Source organism: Stegostoma tigrinum, chromosome 8 (genome assembly GCF_030684315.1).
Source record: "Stegostoma tigrinum isolate sSteTig4 chromosome 8, sSteTig4.hap1, whole genome shotgun sequence".
Classification (NCBI taxonomy): domain Eukaryota; kingdom Metazoa; phylum Chordata; class Chondrichthyes; order Orectolobiformes; family Stegostomatidae; genus Stegostoma; species Stegostoma tigrinum.
The window spans coordinates 69229589-69246613 of record NC_081361.1 but is presented as its reverse complement, the minus strand read 5'-3'; the positions used below and the strand labels follow the sequence as shown (position 1 = coordinate 69246613).

The following is a 17025-nucleotide window of genomic DNA, read 5'->3' as shown; positions in this document are numbered from 1 at the left end:
AGGTGACACTGGAATAAGTTTGAGCATAACCTTGGAGATAAGAAGAAAGTGCCAAATGTAGGCAAGGATGTTCCTATCTCCATATAAGCGAAGTAACACTTTTACTTGGGTGGAAGTAAGCAGCACAGAGCAGCAAGTGTGATGAAGACTGTTTGATGATACGTTAGCAATTCACAATTGATTTTCTGCTTCTGTCCCTTGCACTTTAAAACCATAATACAATAACACTTCTTTTATTTAGATTTTAAGAATTACTTGAGATTTTTTATAACGTATGATTGGTTGTTCACTATAGGAATCCAGAGTGCAAATAACTACATTGCACACAATAAGATTATAAGATGAGGAGCAGAAGTAGGTCATTTGGCCCATCAAGTTCACTCTACTATTCAAGCAGATCATGGCTGATCTGATAATCCTGCGGTCCACCTTCCTGCCTTTCTCCATAAGGTGCAATTCCTTTCATGATTTTGAAATCGATGAATTTCAATCTTGAATATACTTATCAAACCAGCCTTTACAGCCTTCTACGATTTCTACTCATCACTGTCCTTACTACATGACTGCTTACTCTAAGATCATGCCCTCTGTGCAAGATTCTCCCACATTCTAGCTTCTATCCAAGTGAGTCTCTAAGAATCTCAGATGTTTCAATAAGGTTGCCTCTCATTCTTCTAAACTCCAACAAGTACTAAGAATCTTAGATGTTTCAATAAGGTTGCCTCTCATTCTTCTAAACTCCAACAAGTACAGACCCAATCTACTCAATGTTTCCTCATAAGGTTGATCTCAAGTATGGAGAGATTTTCTCGTGAACCTCCTCTGGACTACCTCCACTGCCAATTTGTCTTTCCTTAGACAAGAGGACAAAAACTGTTCACACTGGTGATCTCTCTCAATGCTTTGGATAATTTTAGCGAGATCTTCCTGATATATATTATGCTACTCCCCTTGAAACTGCCATTTGTCTTTCCCATCACGCGAACCTGTATGCTAGCTTTGTATGATTTATGTATGAGGACCCCTAAATTTGTCTGTGCTGTTGCTTTCGCCAGTCTTTCCCTATTTAAATAATATTCAGCTTTACGCTTCTCGTCAAAGTGTGTAAGCTCACATTTATCCACATTCTAAACCAAATACCAAGTTTTTTCACTCACTCAGGTCAACCTGAGTATATCTCTCCATAGGCTCTATCATCCTCACCACTCGTCTTCCCACCTATTTTTGTCACCCATAAGCTGGGCAATAGTGCATTCACTTTACTCATCCAAGTGTTAATACATTTTTGAAATAATTCTGGCCAGCCTTGATACCTGTGGGTCTCGACTAGTTACAGGGTGTTATCCTAAAAATGTCCCCTTTATCCCAACGCTGTCTTCTATTAGTTAGCCAATCCTCAATCCATGTTAATACAACACCCCAACACCACGGACTCTTACCTGATTAAGGAGTTCAATGTGTAGTACAATATGGAAGTCTTTTAGAAGGATATTCACTTAGTGTCCTGCTCTTGATTTAATATGTTTAAAAGAAGCTGTTGCTATCTATTTCGATATTACTTGCTACTTGGTCTTCAAAGTGTTTTTTCCCCCCCTCATTACTTTTACGTCAATCATTATTACTTTTTAAAACTCTCTCAATCCTCTGTCTTACTGCTAATCTTTGCCACTGTCACAACTGCCTCATAGAATTTTGCCTTTTGGAAATCCAAATATACTACGTCTGCTAGCTCTCCTTTATCAATCTTGCTTGTATCTCCTCAAACAGCTCTCAAAATTTGTCAGGCATGATTGCCCCTCCATGAAGCCATACTGATATGCTTGGTTATATTATACTTTTAAATGTTCTTTTAATATGACCTTTATTATGGGTTATGGTGAGTGGGTGGGTAAGTGGAGCTGAGCCTCAAAGATCAGCCATGATCTTATTAAATGGTGGGGCAGGCTCAAGGGGCCAGATAGCCTGCTCCTGCTCCTAGTTCTTATATTATGTTATAATAGACTCTAGTAGACATTACTATTTTGTTAGGCAAGTATAAGTCAAAAGTTTGCTGAACATTTTCAAATCAGTACTCACTGAGTTCGGTGTAAGAGGTGCAGCTCCAACAACATCAATAAATTGGTCTTTTCCTTCTCCCTTAATTTCTTCAGAACTGGTTCCCACAGTTCCCATTGGTCCATCAATGCCAAAACCTTCTCCTGATGCCAAGCTGTTTGTCCCTGCCTTTGCCAGTGCCTCATATCGATGCCGTAACATCTGAAGCTCATACTCACAATTAGCATATGCCTGCTTCAGTTCATACAAAAGCACCAGATCACTGCGGAGTTCATTGAACATGTGTACAATCTCTTCAGTGGGCATTGGGTTTAGATCTGCAAGTCATTTTGAACCAAAATATGTCAATACTTTCATAACGTTTCACAGCCTAAATATTTTTGAAAACAAGACTAAAAAGGTTGTTGTAAGATAATAAATAGCATGGGATGCTCTATATCAGGCTTTTAATACTCTTAGATTAGACCTGTATCTCTATTTTGTTACAGATTCAGTGCTGGTAGTGTTATACTTCAGAAATGCAGCCACACAGAACTGTGGAAGCCATCTATAACTCCAGTATAATTTCTCCTCAGTTGACTTGCTATGAGTGTAGTAATGCCCTTGCTACATCAGCTTCCTCCTGATATTGATATCACCTCATAAAATGAAAAAAAATTCTCATAAAATGGACGGTACATTAGGATTACCATTCCTTAGCAACAGCAATGTAGCAATCACCGCAGTGACGTTGAACAAAAGTTTGTGTTTGTATTACTGCAGTGGCTCAATGATCTATCTGGGATTGTTTAGGAAGGAAAATAAATCACTGCAGTATAATCACTAACTTCTCTAAAACTATTAAACAATTCAAAGTTAAACAGCTCCTTTTAGTCCAGAGCAAAACAGAATTATGCCCAAGTTCCTTGAATTGTTAGATAGGTCTGAGGCACACAAGACAATAAGTCAATGTGTCAGAAATTCTGACCACCAATTAAACTGCCTGAAAGAATGCTAGTGGTGTTGATCTATCATTCTGAACAAGGAGCTGTTAACTATATGCGATTTTAAAGATTTTTTTTAATAACACAAATAGCATTTTACTATGATGTACCAGTATTTGTTTACTGAACCAGTATTTTAATAGTCGGTATGTCCATATTTAGTACTGAAAACCTTTGCTAAAAAAAGTTGCTTAAACAATTTGTTTTCCATCATATTTTTCTTGAGTCAGACTCTACAATAAAAAAAATTATGCAGCCTGGCAGCAACCAGTCATCTTACTGATTAAATGCAGAGGTCATAGTTGAAGCATTTTAATCAAAGCATTCAAACCATTTATTGGTGAAGACTCTCTTGAGATAAAAAAAATGTTATTGCATTTTGTAATATATTTTTGGAACTGAAGATTTATTTATGGATCAACAGAAAGATGCAACAGTGTTGCTGGTAACTGCCCTGAAGACCATATATAGATGTAATTATCTGTACACTGCAATTATGTAACAACGGATATGGATATGTGACTACCCAATTCTGTATTTGTGCTTCATATGATCCCTCAAGGGCCTTATCGTATGTTGTTACTGTCGAACACCATACAATTTGGTTTTGCTTAAAAGAGAAAGATTTCAGAACATCTTTCTCACATATGTCAGGTTTAGTGTGACAAGGCAGAGGGAAAATTTAAGCACATAATCCAGGCTGATAGTTCAATTATATATTCAATGCAATAGGAATCATAAGATAGTTGTGGATTGCTGGGGATCTTTTATCACAGTCTCAGGACATCACTGCAGGAGTTCTTCAGGGTAGCATCTTAGGATCAACCGCCTTCAGCAACCTAGAGAACCTTCTTTCCACAAAACATTTAGAAGTGGAGATGTTCACTGATGATTGCATGATGCACAGCACCATTTGCAATTCGTCAGATACTGAAGCAGTCTGTGTCCAAATGCAACAAGATGTGGGCAACATCCAGGCTTGGGCAAATAAGTGGCAATTAACATTTGTACCACATGTAGCAGGAAATGCTTATCTTTAATCTTTATCTAACCACCTACTCCTGATATTCAATGGCATTGCCATTACTGAATCTTCACCATCAACACTCCGGGCATTGTCATGACCACAAAATGTACAAGACAAGCCATACAATTAGTGTAGCTAAGGCAGCAAAGGTTAGGAACTATGGCAAGTAACTCTCCACCTGCATCCCCAAAGCCTGTCCACAACCATAAAGCACAAGTCAGGAGTAATTGGAATACTCTCCATTTATGTGGACGCTCTTGTCAAGAACAAAGCGACCTGCTTGTCTGACACACTATTTATCATCTTTAACACTGAACCCCTCCTACCACCAGCACACAGTGGCAGCAGTGTGTACTCTCTACAGGTCGAACTACAGAAACACGCTATAGCACCTTCCAAACATGTGACCATTACCAGCTAAAAAGACATGGGAGTAGATGGACGGGAGTACCACGTGGAAGCTTCCCTCCAAGCCACACCCTAAACTCATTTAGAAAGATATTGCCATTCTTTCACTGTCACTGGCTCTTAATACTAGAACTTACTCCTTAACAGGAACACAGGTATATCTAGCCCCTATGGGCTGTACCTGTCAAAAGTAGTTCACCAGTACTTTCTCAAGGGCAATCAATGTTACATAATAATTGCTTGTCTTGCCAACAATACCCACAACCCATGAACAATTTTTTTAAAAAATGTATGTCTGAACCAAACCTTTTTAGATGTTAAACATGTATTACTGCATTTTCAAAACTATTGAACATAACAGTGTCACATTTCCTTTTTTTGGCACTTCTGTCAAAATGCGTTTATTTGTTTCAGTGTCCCTTTCCTCTACATTAAGTAGTCACTGACACAATTTCACTGGTAATATACTGTTCAAAATTCATAGTAATAGTGTGATCAATGTGCACATACTTTTACAGCAGAAAGTAATCAATAAAATAATCATGATATCCATTTCTTTGCTTACCAACTCCCAACTCTGTCAGCATCTGTTCAATGGCTTTGATTTTCTTCTGTCCAACTGAGCTAGGTAGTTTCATCTGAATACAGAAAACAACAGAAATTAACAATGTGACAGCAGGTACTTTAATACTAGTTTGCTGAAATAATGGAAGACAAGCATGCAAATTATTCCATTGCCAAATAGCCATAGGTTCCTTCTAAACTTGATTCTTTTTCCCCCATTCTGAAATATAGATGTTTTAAAACTGATCTCAGTAACAGATTAAATTCCATTCACAACAACGCGCTAAGGAAGGCAGCAGAAGTATGACAACTTTTTTAAGAAGAGAGATTTCAAACCAAATTCAAACAGGTAATTGCAAGTGCAACTGGATCATTTGTAAAAAAAATCTAAATTCCTTGGTGATTAATATATCCCTCTATTTAAGCTATTTATACACTTTTCTAAATATAGTTTGAGATAGTATTGGGATAATTTTCTATTGCTAATTACTTTTTTCTCTTCATCCTAACCCTTACAAAACAGGCCGATATTTTGCAACATAATTCAAGTGGAGATAGTCCCTGTTGATCTATTATCTAGGAAATGCATTTGATTTGCTGGTGTGCAATTTCCTACCATCTTATATCTATTAGAATGGAAGGGAAAAAAAATCTCACTTGCTTTAAAAAAATGTCCTTAATACGTGTCAGAAATACAAAAGTGATTTTGTTTTTAATGAAATATGCAGTTTCCACCTTAACTCAATCTCCTAGAATATACAAAGTCCTTTCCCAACCTCATTCAGGACATTCTGTGCATTTCTCTTATCTGTGGCATAGATTATAAAAGCAGGAAGATTATGTTGGAGCTGTACAGGGCTTTGGTCAGGCCACAGCTGCAGTACTGTGTAATTCTTCATTGGAGGCAGTGGAAAGACAATTCACCAGAACATTACCTAGGATTGGACTAAGGTGGATTGCAGCAGTTCAAGAAGGCAGCTCACCACCTTCTTAAGAACAACTAGGGACTGACAATAAATGCTAGACACCCAGCAATGCCCACAAAATTGAATGTTTAAAAAAAAAGGAGCAGTTTAGCTATGAGGAGGTTGGATGAGTCCAGGCTGTTTTCTTTGGAGAAGAGAAGGCTCACAGGAGAGCTGACTGAAGTGCAAGTCTATGAGAGGAATGGACAAGGTGGGCAGAAAGCTGCTATTCCCTTTACTTGAAGGATCAATACCAAAGGGAGTATAATTTCAAGATGAAAGATTTAGAGGGGGTTTGAGGAAAATGTTTTTTCCACCCAGAGCTGGGATCTTGAAGTACACTGTTGAGATGGGTATTTGAGGAAGGTAAACTCAACGTTTAAAAAGCAGTTGGATAAGCACTTGACGTATCGTAACATTCGAAGTTAGGGACCAAGTAGTGGAAAGTGGAACTATTATAGAGGAGCAGAAGCTTTTTATTGGTCCAGACACAATCGCCTCAAGGGCCTCTTTTGTACTGTGCAATTCTATGAGTGAGAAAAGACCCGTGATAGCAAAGAGGCACAAAACAATCCTGCCTTCCACTCTTAGAGGTGCTGTACTTCTGGCATAGAGTTAAATCTATATCCAAGAATATTTCTGTAAATCACACTAGATTGAACTTTCAGTCCTCAGGAACAAATCCAGGTTTTAATTTTAATCCTGAACAGTATTTTCCCTTTGAATTAATTCAGAACACTGCAAGCCCACGTAAATTCACTAACCATTATAAATCACCCCATTGCTGCAGAAGTATACTGGAGTGCGTGGTTTCTTATTGAAGGAATTTGTATCTTTGACCCTGCAAGAATTCCATCACACCACACTGATCTGTTGCTCGTATTTTAGTCCTCACCGAGTTCTATCCATTCACACAATACTGAAATTCATACCGATTTGTATTGGCTCCTGCCTTGCACAGTCTCCGATTTAAAATTCAGACACTCGCATTTAAATTTCTTAATATCTTCACTCCTCCCTTATTCAGCAGCCTTCCCTAACGTTACAATCACCCACCCCCTCACAAATTCACCCTTTCTTGACACTAGATTATGCACAGCCCCTCCTTCTGATCACTGTACCTTTGTTAGATCCAAAATTACAGAAATTTACCCATAAATCTCCAAAAGCCCTTCCACTTCCGACTCCTTTACAATTCTCCTTAAAACTACCTGATTCATAAAGCTTTCGGTTCCCCAAATACTTCTGGTCATTCAATACACATTTTTGGCTGATTATGTCTCTGTAAAACACCATGGGATGATTTTTTAAATATTTAACATGCTGGATAAATGCTACTTAGGCTGTTTACATTTAGGATACAAGTCCTTCCTCATACTTCTCAGTAAGTTCCTAATTTCAGGTGTACTGCTGTAAGAGTTATATAATGGGCTTTGATACTAAAGGCTGCCGGGTTCTAGCGGACAGCAAAAAGGAAACACCATTTGAAATTAAAGGTCATTTTCACTCTATGGCATGGTGGCAAGGTACATCAAGATGTGACTTCTCAAATCAGCACCAAGATTCTGGGGTCAATTGTAGCATGGCCAAAACCCCAACTGCAGAAGGACCCCATTCTATACCCAACGGGTTACATTTGAACCGAGCCAAGACTAAGTTAGATGCAGTGAATTTTGCTCACACTGTTAGGAGGGAATATTCAGTGGGGAACCAGGACAGAATATTAGTAAGTAATACTGGGAACACAAAAAACTCAGAGGCAGATAGCACCAAAATATAAAATAGCAAATTAGTTTGTGGAGGGAGAAAGTAATGAAATCTAAATTAGGTTATCCTGGAAGTGAATGCATGGAGCATAGAGTTATACACACAGGTTGCCATGCGAAATTATAATGCTGTGACAACAACCATAATGAATAAACCTAGGTCAAGGAAGGACTGGTCTGGAAGTTAAACGTTCCTAGTAGCAAAGTGTTCAGAGAGATAGAATAGGAAAGAAAAGCGGGATGGCATTCTCGGTTAAGGAGAACATTGCAGGAATGGGGAAAGAATTTTCAAAGGGTTCAGGAACAGAATCAATTTGACTAATGCTAAGGCACAAAAAGGGTGTAGTTATCTTTCTTGGTGTAAACTATAGACTAGTAATTCACTAGACTCCTCAACTAGCAGTATTCATATGGCCAAAATATTTAGGCACTGAGTCAATAATTTCAGATAAATTAAAGAGAGGGTCACGTCACTTGTTCTAAAATCTGCCTAACACTGATTGGGTGACATGTTATAGATAAAAGGGAGGCCTGGATTATTGTGCTGATAAAGGTGGTGTTAGGTGCTCACATTTGGAAACTATGGCAGCAGCTGCATGTGTTTACACAGTGGTTACATTGAATACTGGCAAAGTCCTAACACGTTGAGAATGTTGAACTGTATATGGTAGTCATTTAAACTGTCCATTTACTTCCAAGATTTTGGAAGATCAAATTCATGTGCAAATTACACAATAAATGGCAGAACCCTTAAGACAACTGACATACGGAGGGATCTGGGTGTACAGGTCCACAAATTGCTGAAAGTGACAAAATAGATGGATAAGATGTTCAAAGCATACAGCACGCTTGCCTTCACTGACCAGGGCATCGAATATAAAACCCGGCAAGTTACATTACAGTTGTACACTCACTACAAGAAGGACGTGGATACTTTGGAGAGGGTGCAAAGGAAGTTTATCAGGATGTTGCCTCTTCTGAAGGGTTTTAATTATGTGAAGAGGTTGGATAACTCGAATGGTTTTTACTGGGAAGACGGAGGCTGAGGAGCAACCTCAGAGGCATACAATATTACGAGAGGCACAGATAAGGTGGTTAGTCAGAGGCTTCCCCCCCCACCCCGCAAGGTATAAAGGTCAACTACAGGGGGGCATAGGCTCATGGTGAGAGTGGGAAACTTTAGGGGAGAAGTGTGGGGAAAATCTTTTTATACAGAGATCGGTGGGTACCTGGAACCGGTGGAGGTTGTGGAAGCAGGCACGTTAGCAACGTGTAAGGTGTATGACACATGAATGGGAGGTGAATATAGGGATAGAAACTGCGTGTGGGCATTAAGTAGCATGTCTAAATAAGGAAGAGGAAGAGGCACAGGCACAGGTTTGGTGGGCCAAACGGCCTGTTCCTCTACTGTATTTTATTGTATTGTACTACATTAATATGAAAAAATTGGAGTCTCGAGGGTCAGTAGACTGTATTTCTACCTGAATATAAGGCACCTGTGATTCAGTCGCCATGGGTTGGCTTTAGGATGAAAAGGTTTTCTCAGATATCCCTGAAACTCAGACAATTAGTCTTTCAGAATCTAGGAGAAATGAAGTAACTGGAGGTTGAAAAGTCACTATACTTCATCACACAGGATGCAGGCAGGACTTTATAGTTGGATCAAAAGACCAAATTCTTGTGAACTGAAACGAGGTTCAGAAAAAAAGTCACCTAGCTTATCTCAGAGGGAAAGAATTCTAACTGTGAAAGACTTGGGTTAAATGTTAATCAGGCTGGGAGAATAAACTCTTCAGATAAACTTCTGAGTCCACAGAAACAGAATGACTGCTTTAGGTCAAGAGTGAAGTAAACTGGCAAAGTAACTTTTTTCAGTTTTAAAAGTAAAAGAAGAGAATTCTGTTCTGTAGTTCCAAGTAAAGTTGCCTCCAAAAAATGTGTTTTGCCAAGTACTTTCAGTAAAAATCTTAAACTGTGAAATCATCTAATGTCATCCTGTCAGCTACCAACTGGAAGCTTGAATTTCTTTTTTCTTTAAAGTTATTTGTCTCTACTAGTGTCAGATAAACACCAGCACCACTTATTAAAAAAAATGTGAAATGCCTGAAGGCTTTTCACCTTCATCAGGCATAGCTATTCTATGCCTTTTATAAAGGGTGCATAGAGGGGAATGTAACAAACACAATGATCTGACACTAAAACAGAAGAAGGGTCTCGGCCCGAAACGTCAGCTTTTGTGCTCTTAAGATGCTGCTTGGCCTGCTGTGTTCATCCAGCTCCACATGCTGTTATCTCTGAGTCATACAATTCATCCATAATTTCTCTCAGCAACTTTGGTTGCTAGAACAGGTTCAAAATCAGTACATATGATGTCAGCTCTAGGGTCTAGATTATCAAACTCATCTACAATTTTTCTCTCATGACAATTATTCATTAGGTCATAACAAAAATCATTTTGCTAGAAAACTATTCAGCAAATGAGTCTTTACCTTTCTCAACCCCATATGCAAGCACTTCTATTGTTTGCAATTAACTGGTTTGATTACTAATTAAGAAAAATAACAATCAAAATTCCCTACAATATATTCATAATTAAATGGTTAAAATTTTAGAAAGCTGGGAAAAATTTCAAATTTGGAAAATAAAACGGCTACTTAAGCAGTTTTTTTGAAAATTAAAGAATCATTCCTCATAACATTTGGTATTTCAAGTGGGTGAGCGCTTCTTTAAAGTCATCCCAATAAACAAATTGCAACATGTTAACTTATAACAGCTAATGCATTATTAAAAGTACTTGAGTAATACACTCCTCATTTTAATGAAATAAATTTTGCATACAGACCGGTCTGTGTTCATCACTCTTGAAGACAAACTGGCATGGGTGAGTTTTCATATATGAGTTTCAAGTCAATGAAATAAATCATAAAACATTGGTAATGATAGTAAATTAAAATACACTTTCGCTGTTGATATTATTTAATAAATTCATCCTCCGTATTACTGATGCACGGAACAACTTTATCCTAAATATGAACTCTTCTTTTTACTGGACTACCAAGGCAACTATTTAGAAGCACCAAAATTACAAGCATTCAGCATTAAAGGAGGTGATGCAAATCGTAATTTCATGCTGTCTGACAAGATGATCTTACCTCCATGAATAATATAGCCTATTGCGTCCCACAAAAAAAAATTGGTGACACAGATGCACAACGTTATGAGCTTGATTTTTCTAACACAACCATCATACTGAGTCTCTGGTAATCACAGTTTCCCAAACTAACAGCTTTGACCCCATCGGCATACATCAAGACATTATAATATATTTAAAATATACAATAGGACATCATCTACATTTAGGGAAACAAAATGGGAAGAAAGGATTCAGACATCGGTACTGTCACACTGCAATCAATAGTGTGCCCTGGTCAACTCAATGCTGATTCGTTACCAGCCAAAAAAATTCACTGAACAATGCTCCCTCATTATCTCTAGCCCCAATACAGCCAAGAACAGAGTTTTGTTTCAAAAATTGTAATGTGTGTCAAGATTTGCATCAAACTCCAACTTAAAAGCATCCAAGCACACAGTGGGTTTAACCACAACAAAAACTGACAAAATGTCTAATGCTGCTGTCCTTGTGACTAACAGAAGTTGCTAGCAAGGAATGTAAACTGTGCTTACTAATGATTCCACCTTCATCAGTCTGGTAGATTTGTCAGACAATTTAGCCTTGAGCTGCATATCTCATTCACCAATTGACTCAGAGGCCAAAACAGAATGGCGACTATTGGTATGTGAACATTTAAAACAATCCCATGCAGAACTTTCTGGCCTTCAGCAAGATCCTACCCATAACATGAACCAAATGGAAATTCGGATAATCACTCCTTTTGTTTTTACCTTGCAAGACTGGAAACAAGTGATTTTTCAGTGCTAATGGGTTTTAATCCTGGACTATTAAATCATGCTGTAGTTTTCTGACTCCAGAATGTGTAAGAAATAGTAAAGTTTAAATAATAGCAGGTGCTTTACTATACATTTATTTTTGCTAGAAATCTGTCTCTGAATCATATTAGCTATACTGGAAACACAAAATCAATGGACGAGTGACTGGTATTACTTTTGATCAAGGCAAACTTCCTTATATTAAAAAAATTCTTCATTTCATGTTAGTCTATGATTTTAATTACATTTGCTTCTGTGAATTAGGTGATTCCTCTTAGTAGTCTATCATTTTTGCATCTTTTTAATCCAGTACATTTCTTCACTATTTTTAGCCTCTGCTGACATTTATTTGCAACTGTGATTTGGTGAGGACAGACACTCATTTGTGAATCCGAATACAATGCGATCAAGACTGGGAACAAGCATTCATACAAGGCTAATAAAATGATCTGATATGTCTGAAATATTTGGTTCACACTCATCAGTACTGTAGTCCTCTCTTTCATTACAACCTCCCTCTCTACCTGGATACGTCAGAACAGAAGAAATCATTACCTCAGCCTCACAAGAGCAATTTTTTTTCAATTCACTCATGGGATTTGGGCTTCACTGGCTGGTCAGCATTTATTGCAATTCCTGTGAGTGCATTTTTTTGTTTCTACTTTCTGACCATGTTCATTGTTAGAAGGCTCCTAAACAACCCCTGCTGAACTAGAGACCACGGTCTTCCCAACAGAGTGGAATTAAGATGCTCATTGATAACTGGGACAGGAAGCATTTTCTACTTGATGTTTTTAAATATAACAATTTTCCAAATTCTCTTTGTAGGAAGCATGGTCAATAAAAACTACGAATATGATAAGCTAGCCTAATGTCAGAAACAGGTTATCATAACTACTGCTATTATTCAGCTAGTGCTTTACTTATCTACTATTTGTAGTCAATGCTGGGAAAATGATACAAAGATTGGGCCCCAACTTGGTCCATTTTAAGTCTGCATTCCTAGTTCAATTCACATACACAATACCTTAATTCAAGATTACTGAACTTCTGCAATTTAAAAATGAAATAATTTTGTTTTAGAAATCTTACCCTTTGACTTCGTAATGTGACACCTGCAGACTTGAAGTCTGGAAATTTGATGCCAGCTGTCTCTGGTACGGCCTGTAAATAGGAATAGGCAGGATATTTTGATACAGAAAGCACAAGGATTTCCACATTAACATGGAAATATGAAAAGCTGGTTCTGGATACCACACGTTTTGTATAACAGACTTTTGTATACTGGAATACATCATTTCTCTTCTTTGGGCTTATTACAATATCAGTTAATTATCTTTTATTTATAAAAGTAGCAGAGAAAATTATTATACAAGAGATAACAGAAAATTCTAGTCAATGTGGCAACCACTAATTAATTTTTGATTAGTTAACTAAAACAAACAATTTCCAGCAGCAATTCTATTCAGACCTGCAAAAAAGTGCATTAGTATGTGTTAATCATTCATCTTGCATTGTAAAATGCTTTATACTTCTGGTACAAGTCAAATACAATACAATTGCAGAAATTCTTATAACTGACACCAAAAAAAAACTTTTCTTAAAAGCCTCCAGCTTACCAAAATATACAAATATTTTTAATCTTTACAAAATAGCATGAAGGATTTTCAGTCTAGTAGAGAAATGGTGCAGAACTTGCACTGTTTATTCACCTTTGTACAATCTAATTTTTTTAAGTCAACTCATCAAAGTTCCTGCCAATATCACAAAATATGTGATAAAACGAGACCACAGGCTGGATTACTTTCTAGGAGCATGTACATCCTAGGAATCTAATAACCATTTCATATCTAATGGTTAAGTCTTAAAGCGATTAGATGCTTTTTAATGGATCAGAAGATTTATAAGTGCTGAATGGAATTTCTTCAGCCAGAGAGTGGTGGGCCTGTGGAATTCATTGCCACAGAGCGCAGTGGAGGCCGGAACGTTGAATGTCTTCAAGGCAGAGATCGATAAATTCTTGATTTCACAAGGAATCAAGGGCTACAGGAAGAGTGCAGGGAAGTGGAGTTGAAATGCTCATCAGCCATGATTAAATGGCGACTGGACTTGATGGGCCGAATGGCCTTACTTCCACTCCTATGTCTTATGGCCTTATTAGCTGGCTCCAAATGTTGATGCCATTATTCAAGTTCAAAGATAACAAATGTTGTGCAGCAACACAAATAGCAAACAAAATAGAAATGCAATACTCACTGAACCAATGCTTCAAACAGTAACTGTAATTTTAGAAACAACAGTCATGAATCTGTCATTCAGACTGAAGTTATTAAATGCCATTCAATTACCTGGAACTTTGGACTAGGTTTACTAAAAGTCGATGCTGGGAGAAGCGGATAAACATCAAGTTTGAGCAACTGCATTTAAAAATAAACATGGATTTCAACTCATTTCTATTGCTTTGCATCTTTTCCAATTGAAACAGGCTTGTGCTGCTGTAAGAAAGTTATTAGCCTGAGGCAGTCTCATATAAAATGCTGAAATATTCTATTCAATCATGTTTGTATACTTAAAAAAAACTCAGCGTGTATATTAGCACTTACTGGTTTTTCTGTTTCCTTTTTCTGCGGCAGTTTCTTTTTCGCTGCCTTGCGCTCTGCCCGACGCATTTCTGTGGTATTATCCGCAGCTGTGATGAGTTTCTGCAAATCTTGTGTTTTCTTTTCTCTTTCCTTTTTCCTCATTTCAATTTTTCTCAATTCTTGTATTAAGTACTCTTCTTCAGCCACCTACAAGCAAGAGTTGGAATTAAATCAAAACAATGCTGACCCCTGGTGGGAAACCTACAGATTGACTAGACTTTTATTAAAGCTACGTAGAGTTATTTGCTGGAATGGGAGTAAAGTTCACTTTCAAACTTTAATCTTTTTCTATTTTCCCTTTAAATTTTATTTTCTTGAATAGGTAGGTTCAAGTTCACAGCCAACAACTCCTTTATGGTAGTTTATACAACTTGTGATTTTTCACGTACATTTGAATGGCAAGTACTGGTAGTTTATCCAGAGGAGTAACCAAATTTAACACAATGTTGTCCTCATTCAATTACACAATTACATTTCGTGAGTAATAGTTGTAATACTGGTTTCTTATCCAAGTTTCAGAGTGTCTGTCCAGTTGATATCGATGAACCCAGCGCAAAAATGTATACTTCAGATAACCTTGGCCATGTGTTGGTTTGCATGTTACATGATTAGAAACAAAATCTTGTAAGATATTTATTATATAAACTAACTAACAGGTTTCTTGAAAATGTCGAAATATCATCCAGTCCTACTCCTTTCTAAAGAGATGTTTAATCTGGAATTACTGATCTACTCCTATCATTTCTACACTTTGAGATTAGCACAAAGTGCTGCAACACAATGCACTTTTCTCTTGAAGTTGCTTCCTTCACTCTGTTGCACCTTGCTTGAATTTTAAAATTTGAAACTACTTCATATTCAGTTAGCCCAGTTAGCTGGATAACTGGCTTGTGATGCAGACAGCATGGGTTCAATTCCTGCATCATCTGACATTACTACGAAGGACACATTTTCTCAATGTCTGACGTGTGTTCGCCCTCAGGTTAAACCATCACTAGTCGCCTCTCTCCAATGAAAGAACAGTCCTACGATTCAAAAGGACTATGGCAACTTTGCCTTTACTACAATTTCTACAAGAGCCAAAATCTCCTAACACGTTTTACTGATTCCTGCTCGTTATCCAGGTTGCTCCATTTGTTAGAGATAATGGGAACTGCAGATGCTGGAGACTCCAAGATAACAAAATGTGAGGCTGGATGAACACAGCAGGCCAAGCAGCATCCCAGGAGCACAAAAGCCGACGCTTCGGGCCTAGACCCTTCATCAGAGCTCCATTTGTTAGTTGATTTTATATTTTTCAATTGTTTGCTGACTTTCTGTTCTTATATCAGTTTCAGTAATAGTAGATATTTTCTCTTTCCAACTGCTCTATTTTATGCAGGACGATTTTTACCTGCTCTGGTGTTCTGTTGTACAGTCTTTCAAGCTGTTCCTTTCTCCGTCTCTCATGTCCAGCATCAAACACAGACAGTTTGGGATCAGAACCAGGTGGGGCACGGATCTTTGTTAATTTTGCACAAATACTATAATACCGTTCTTTCAGATCTTCCACTGAACGTTTCTGTAAAAGATACAGTCAAGATATTAAAAAAGGAAGTTACACATGTGCTGAATGCACAAATGTTTCGTTATTTTGTATGAGTGAACAGCTCATAAATAAGGATTACAAGCAGAGACCACACACAAGATAACAAAAACCATAAGATCACAGGATGGAGAAGCAAAATTAGGTCATTCAGCCCATTTAGTCAATCCCACCAATTAATCATAGCTGATATGTTTCTCAATCCCATTTTCTTGCCTTCATCACCTTACCATTCAAGAACCGATCTGCCTCTGTCTTAAATGCAGTCAATGACTTGGCCTTTATAGCTCTCTGTAATGAGGAGCTCCACAGATTAACCACTCTCTGGTTGAAGAAATTCCTCCTCACCTCAGTTCTAAGAGGCCATCTCTTCACTCTGAGGCTGTGACCTTGGGTCCTAGTCTCACCGACAAGTGGAAACAACATCTCCACATACGGTCTATCCAGGCCTCTCAGAATTCTGCCCGTTTCGAACAGATTATCCCTCAGTCTTCTAAACTCCATCGAGTACAGGCCAGACTTCTCAATTACTTCTCATATGTCAAGCCCTTCACCCCTGGGATCCTTGCTGCCTCCAATGCCAGCACGGCCTTCTTTAGAAATGGGATCCCAAACTGCTTTCAATATTGAAATCAAATGCATCTCACCGGAGCATTATCCGGTGTTTTTTCCTGTTCTTTTTCTCAGGGGGATGGTAGATTGGCTCCAAGTCAATGTGTTTGTTGATGGAATTCCAGTTGGAATGCAATGCTTCTAGGAATTCTCGTGCATGTCTCTGTTTGGCTTGTCCTAGGATGGATGTGTTATCCCAATCAAAGTAGAGCCAATCTACCATCCCCTGAGAAAAAGAACAGGAAATGACATCACCAACCCAAGGAAACCTAACCAGATAAATAGAAAGCGGGACATAACACCAGCGCTTCGTCGGAGGCTCACTGATGATGTTACCTAGAATGGTGACGAAACGTCTGAAAACTAACCTTCCTGCTCAGCGAGCAAACTCACATCCAGAACCTCAACCTGAGCTACAAATCTTCTCAAAACTCGCTACCTTCTCTAATGCAAAAATATCATTACAATAA

The 17025-nt window shown here is 38.0% G+C and overlaps 1 protein-coding gene across 2 annotated transcripts in view; it reads right to left on the bottom strand.

Annotated features, from left to right (window-relative positions):
- The window catches only part of dmap1 (DNA methyltransferase 1 associated protein 1), a 53650-nt gene that overhangs the window by 6915 nt on the left and 29710 nt on the right, over positions 1 to 17025 (bottom strand). For both annotated transcript variants that reach the window (XM_048539083.2, XM_048539082.2), the window contains exons 6-10: positions 15752 to 15919; positions 14320 to 14505; positions 12809 to 12880; positions 5039 to 5111; positions 2077 to 2372 (exon numbers count right to left, since the gene is read on the bottom strand). In XM_048539083.2, the coding sequence (XP_048395040.1) occupies positions 2077 to 2372; positions 5039 to 5111; positions 12809 to 12880; positions 14320 to 14505; positions 15752 to 15919 (795 nt within the window). The remainder of the gene's footprint in view (positions 1 to 2076; positions 2373 to 5038; positions 5112 to 12808; positions 12881 to 14319; positions 14506 to 15751; positions 15920 to 17025) is intronic.